The following is a 6,708-nucleotide window of genomic DNA, read 5'->3' on the forward strand; positions in this document are numbered from 1 at the left end:
AAGAATGCCCGTGTTTAATTTCCTTTGGGCTCGGATCAACCAGTGTTATTTCGCGGCTTGGAAATAGGAGGACAGATGTTCCATATTTTACCACACAACACTTCCTTCCACTTTCACGCCTGCGGGATGATTTTCTCGGTTGTTCCCACATCTCTCAAGATTATCGAATTATGTACAAACGTAACGACATTTACATGCACAGCCGGTTGACGCAATTGCGCGTTTATTGTCCGCAATTTCCGCGGGGAAGGACACGATGAAGGGATGTAAAAAGAAAATCGCGATCGCGATTGCGTGAGAGAGCGTGCTTAATTCGGATATACAAATGTATGATAGCAGCGACTGGTCCAGCTGATGTAACATCCTCAACGCACCGACGAGTAATTGAGTCTAGCATCTCTCCGGTAATTTTTTATGAGACCTTTCCACGCAAAGAGCTTTATGGCATCGCGTCAGATCTGTACTGTAACTTCTCGGCGCATTTCTCTTTGTTTGTTTATAAGCGTGTACATTCTTTGTAATTGTAAATGAAAAAAAGACATTTCATTGTTAAACACTTGAATAACTTCTTACTCTGCCTTCAATTGTTTTTCCTCTTCCTCTAAAATACTTTATCTTGCACATTAAATGAATCTTTGTTCAAAGCTTGCTGAAATGATATTTAGAATTAGCAATACGACTGTACAAAATATTCTATTTTTATCTCATTGATTTTGAGTTTATTGTTAAAATCTCCTTAGAAAAAAATACTGTAAATATTAATCCTGACCGATATTCAAAATTTCCTTAGTTGATATCAATATTTGCGAGTCCAATGTATTTTAAATTGCTGTATCTTTGCTTAAAGTTAACGTAACCGAACAAATTTTTTTATTTTAAAGACCAAAAATTCGGAGAATAAGGTTAAATATGTAACTTAAAATTATGTGAAGTTATGAAAAAAATTGTTATAAATAATTTTTTACAACATGGTTGAAGGAAATGTCCACTCGATCCTCGAGTACCGATTAAAAAAATTTTGGAGCAAATACTGATCAGGTTATTAATTCTCACAGTATTTTTCTTTAAAAGGATTTGAATAAGCTCAAAATGAACGAGATAAAAAATAAAATATTTTGTACAGTGTCGCACTGCTAATTCTGAATTTTTATTGAACTTTTTGAACAAAGATTTAATTAATTTGGTTAAATTGATTAGTGATTAATTACTTATTTTCATAAACAATAGTGTTTTTAATATTCAAAATAAGTAATTAATCACTAAGGATTAGTGATTAATTACACTGCATTAAATCCTTATAGAAATTTAATATTGTAAATATTAATATTGTAAATATTGCTTAGTGACTAAGGCCAGTATTCATAGTCAGTTCTTATATTCAAAACTATCTTAAGTTCTATCTTGAGGTGTCACAAACCAATTAGAGAGCCGCATTAGCGTCTTAAGACATTACTTAAGATGATCTTGAAAACTGACTACCGGTCTAAGAAATATAATATTTACAATATTAAATTCCTGTAAGGATTTAATGCAGTGGAAAAGAGAAAACAGACAACATTTCGTTGTCTTTACTATGAAATTTACTATGAAAAAAACTCGTAGAATTCAAAATTAGAATATATAAGTCTCTCAAAATATGTTCTTTGTATTAAAAAAAATGTGAATAACTTTAGATGAGAGAATTATCGCAATCAACTACGTATGAAGTTAGCCTGAATTCCTAAGCGATTTTTTTTTTGTTGAAATGACAGAAATTTTTTGGTGACAGTCTCGAAATATGTCCCGCGATACGTTAACCTATCTAATGACAAATTCATCATGACGAAAAAGCTACAAATAGTACGAGTAGACAATGATTTAGTGCAGAGAGCGAATTTGCTGATCGGCAACAATATCATCGGTCGCGGCGCCGCGACAGGAGTGAGTTGCATAACTGATTTTTTGTAAAGATATTCTACCAAGACGTCATAAGAAATATCGTCCCGAACAAAAGGAAAATTCCTTTTATGAAATTAAATTCTGCAATCGGAAATAACTGAAATTCTTATGAAATTCTAGCTATTTAATCCTCCTTTTGAATTCGTCTTTCAATTCTAGCTATCAATAGAGATAGATCTTTTAATGTCTATCTATATCAAGTTGAGATAAACAGACATTAAATATTATTCTCGCATTTCTGATCTCGGATTGGCGTTGACGTATGCGAACGGATAAGCTGACGCGTCAAGATTATCCATGTGATCATTTTGTCGGATGATTCATGGCTACGCTTGGGAGATTCGAAGTTTATCGCATCGACGTTAGCGGAAAATGTACACACGGAGACATAAATACATCTCATCATGCTAAGTTGCTACATATCGCTCTGGCGAAAATAAAAATGGGAGCTTAAGCCAATCTTTATAGAAATTTATTATTAGTACTGATTAATCACTAATTATAATTATCTATTTTAAATATTAAAAGTTCAGTGAACAAAAACATTGAGTAGTAAACACTCTTACTACTCTTTATTATCTCAATTTTTCTAAGAAGTTTGTTTACGCTTCTGTTAATATCTCCCCTCTCCTACAGAAATTTAATACTAGCCAATTAATTAATTGTTTTCAGTATTAAAAGTAAAAAATTAATCTTAAATCGAGTATTATGCTTATGTATCAACAATATTGCAATCTTACTTCAAATCTTTTAATCTTGATTTGATTAATTTATAGTAATGCAGGATTTTTAGTCTTGAATTGAGACTAAAAAAAAAAAATAAAATTATACATCAATATAAATTCAATCAAATCAAGATTAAAATTTTCGAAGTAAGATTACAATATTTGATCACAATTATTGATATTTATTTACTTTTATTTAAGATCACAACATTATATACATTATTATTATTAATAATGAGCACAATATAATTTAATATTTTTTCTGCGTTTTTGAACTATTAAAAGTTTTGTTCACTTATTTAGAGTATTAAAAATACTGTGAACAGTATAGTTCACAGTATTTTCAATATTCAAAATAAGTTATTGTAATTGTAGGTAATTGGTTACACTAATATTAAATTTTTATAAAGAAAAAATGTAAGAAGGGATTAACAGAAGCGTAAATGAATTAAGCTTCTAAATTCTAGGAGAAGCTTCTAAAACACAGAAGCTTTATTCAAAAATTAAGATAACACAAAAAAAGCGTTTACACTTCTTTTATATTAGACTTACTATACTGATTTTTATTTTCGCCAGGGTAAAATATAATTATATAATTATATGTATAATAATGATAATATAACAATAATAATATCAGAATTTAATAATATGTTTAATATAGAATTAATTAATTATACATGAAATATTTCGACTTTAAATAGGAAGCACGCGCTTCGAATACGTAATACCTCCGGCACGCGCACAATTTTACGCACAATAAAGCGTTTACGACTGTTTATGGCTCCGTCTGTACGAACCAGTATCACGTGCACCGATAATAGCCGATAACGCGCATTTGACTGCGTCACTACTGTAAAATGCTTATCAGATCGTATTGAAAAATTCGTCGCGCGTTTAGAACCGAGATATCGCGCGCGACTAAGAATGAGTTGTCGAAGCGATATTTTAGGCACAGATGATAATGTAGAACTGCAGTGACATAAGAATTTTCCTATTGTTTAGAATACTAACATTATTGCACTTCAAATTTGTAAAGCACGCAGGGATGACTATAAAATTATTATTAAAAAAAAAAATATATATATATATATGTATATATCAAGAAGAGACATAATCGATGTAATTTTCGAGAATAATTATTATTGTGGTTGATAATGTCGGCATTCTTCAATTATCTCCAAAAATTTACCTACGATTTTTCGTGATGCTGCATTTCATCGACGATTCGTTCGACAATCGACAGTCGGGCGGCGCAATGAATTTTGAAGCATTTTGAATTTACACGTTGAGATCAGCTGCAGTGATCTGCAGTTTGTTTTGCAGCATATGAATGTACACTCGCGTTCTTCCGAACGTTCTTATCAATTAAATTATGTTATACGGATAACGTAAATAAAATTGCTACAAGTCGAAACGTGAAAACATGATTCGAAATAATTCTAAGTCACTAAAAACATGAATGACGGCGTGTTGATGATTCTTTCATTGATGATTGCTTCATCGATGACGTGTTAATTAATTAAAGGATTGATTTTTTTCTTGCCGGCGAAACTTAACGATCTTCACCATTATCGCAGTGCAACGACGGCCAGGTGCTCAAACATGCCGTGACCATCAATTTATCGCCCAACGATGAAATGACGATTACGCCGGTAAAGTTTCCTGTTTCGGGTATTCCTTATCATTTGGCATATATTAGTATTCTGATAACACTAAACTCCAGTAATTTCTGTGGTAATTCAGTTAACAACACATAACGATAGGAAATTAATAATAGCTTTTTGTAGAAGGAAATTATGTAATGTTTAAGCTTATATTTATTTTTAATAATAGCTTCCCAGTAAACACCAATTAATAAATAACAATGTTATACTTTAATACTAAAGTATAACTATTTTAACTTTATTACTATTTATACACCACATATGTTGCATTATATTTATATTGTTGAGTGTGAAATTAAAACATTGATATTAGATAGGCTTGTTTTTACAACATATAGTTAGTTAGAAATTAAAGAAATTAATTGTCCATTAAATATCATCTAAAAGTAACATAACATCAATGTTATAATTTCATACTCAACTGTTGTGTGAAACATGTGTCATATTTATATTGTTGAAAAATTATAACATTAATGTTATATCACTTTTAGTTGATATTGTAACTATTTATTGGGTTAGGAATTGCTTGATAATCTTTAATCTTTAGATAGTCTCATTGTGAAAGGCTTTACTGTTTTATTGGGTTATTTATTTTTTAATGTGTTGTAGTTGACAACATCAGTTTTCTATAGAAATCATTTTCCAGTATTAGGTGGCACCATGTTACATGAAACCTGCTGGATGTGCACGATGGCGATCTCTTAAATTGGGAAACAGCGTGCCGATAAAGCCAGGTGACGTTTGCTCTCTGCTGCCTGATAAATGTTGGTTCAAGATCATCTCGACAGATACGATGCAGGAAGGTGATCAGATGTTGAAGAGAAAGGTATAACAGTTCTTGCTTTCTTGATTGATTGATCTGAAGACAATTTTGCGCGAAGAATTTTCTTATTACAGTTTTTTCATTTCAGATCGATGAGGTAGATTTAAATAATGAAGTGGACAGTAAAAAGGCCTGCTTATTGTCAAGCATGGAAGCTGCTGTATCTCCTGGCAAAACTTTGAATGATGTTCTCCAAGATAAGGATCTATCAAATGAGGATAAGGATTGTCCGGTTAATGGAAATGGAGAACATAGAGACGAAGCTGCTCCAGTTTTGCAGATCGATTCTACAAGGTTTTGCTCCAATTATTACTTGAGCAGAAATATCTGACGATAAAAGTACAATTGTTCATCCCGTGTCTTTCTTCATGCTTCTTTCAGTGTGCCAGAGGGAAATGATATGACTGCGACAAGTTCCAAGATGTCAATAGACTCTCAGGATGTAATTGAACCTCCTGTTGACCAGGAGAATAACAGGAAGCGGAAAATAAGGAATATTAATTTAACAAATAAAGCCGCGACAAATGGTGAATCATGCAAAAAGGTCAAATGGGACATACACGTCAGTGATCAGATCGAAGAAGTTCCGTCGAACAATTCTCAGTCCGTTGCTATGCCTCAAGATCAAGCGAGTACGTCCAATTTTAATAGAGTATCCAGAGAAAAATGTAGATATGGTGCTCAATGTTATCGGTAAGTGATACAGTATGGTTCAATTTCTTATCAATAGATCTAGTCTCTCTCAAAGAATGTTCTGTACAATAAATTGAAGTGAAACGAACCACGACTGCTTTCCTTTTAGAAGACACAGTCACGAACATCATTCCAGTCTTCTTGATATTCAACAAAAGATAGAACGACATTTGCGTCGGTTGTCACAAAAAAGGAAAACAATTTATATTTGTTTCACTCCAACTACACCAGTATATACAATTCAGAACATTCTTTGAAAAAGAACAGACCTAAAATAATTCTGTCAAAGTATGATGTAGGTTTAAAAAACTTAAAATATTTTTAAATTTGCAGGAAGAATCCCAATCACAAGAACAATTATAGTCATCCAGATGATTTGGATTACGATGAAGTTGACAATCGGGAGGAGTGTCCGTACGGCGTGAAGTGCTATCGTAAGAATCCGCAGCACAAGGCGCAGTTTAAACACACATTCGCACCGCGTCGTCGTCGAAGAGCCGCTACCCCTATGCACTTGGTCGTTGTCGATACGTCTGAAACAGAAGCGTCGTCCGCAGAGGAGTCTGTTGATGAGTCCGATTACGAGCCATCCGTGTATACAGAGAGTTCGGATGATTGGGATGATAGGAGTGAATTAGAAGACGGTACAACCGGCTGACAATCGTTGATCTTCCATAAAATTGGATCCTATATTTTCAAGAGTGTCCAAATTATTGATGTAACCACAGTGCAGATCTATTTTGTTATAGAATATTTATTTTTGTATATGAATTAAAAATATTATACTTGCATATCTATTTGATTTATTTAAATATATATAAATGTTAATAATATATTATAATCGATTCTTTTATATGTCAGAAAG

The 6,708-nt window shown here is 32.3% G+C and overlaps 1 protein-coding gene across 2 annotated transcripts; it reads left to right on the forward strand.

Moving 5' to 3' along the window:
- Positions 1 to 4,006: 4,006 nt before the first annotated feature.
- LOC108686570 (aprataxin and PNK-like factor) lies at positions 4,007 to 6,565 on the forward strand. Of its 2 annotated transcripts, none has more exons than XM_018191942.1 (5): positions 4,007 to 4,315; positions 4,974 to 5,153; positions 5,239 to 5,444; positions 5,532 to 5,843; positions 6,177 to 6,565. In XM_018191942.1, the coding sequence occupies exons 2-5, from the start codon at positions 4,995 to 4,997 to the stop codon at positions 6,499 to 6,501; spliced, it is 1,002 nt and encodes a 333-aa protein (XP_018047431.1). In that variant the 5' UTR covers positions 4,007 to 4,315; positions 4,974 to 4,994; the 3' UTR covers positions 6,502 to 6,565. The 2 variants fall into 2 exon arrangements, with proteins under 2 accessions (XP_018047431.1, XP_018047429.1); XM_018191940.1 differs by having other exon boundaries at positions 4,980 to 5,153.
- The last annotated feature ends 143 nt before the right edge of the window (positions 6,566 to 6,708 follow it).

The sequence above is a fragment of the Atta colombica genome, unplaced genomic scaffold (assembly GCF_001594045.1).
Source record: "Atta colombica isolate Treedump-2 unplaced genomic scaffold, Acol1.0 scaffold187, whole genome shotgun sequence".
NCBI classification, from domain to species: domain Eukaryota; kingdom Metazoa; phylum Arthropoda; class Insecta; order Hymenoptera; family Formicidae; genus Atta; species Atta colombica.

Bases quoted from the DNA above. Each gene is read 5' to 3' on its own strand.
- LOC108686570 (XM_018191940.1), top strand. The intron at 5,445-5,531 runs GTTTTGCTCCAA...TGCTTCTTTCAG, and splicing joins TTGCAGATCGATTCTACAAG to TGTGCCAGAGGGAAATGATA. The intron at 5,844-6,176 runs GTAAGTGATACA...TTAAATTTGCAG, and splicing joins TATGGTGCTCAATGTTATCG to GAAGAATCCCAATCACAAGA.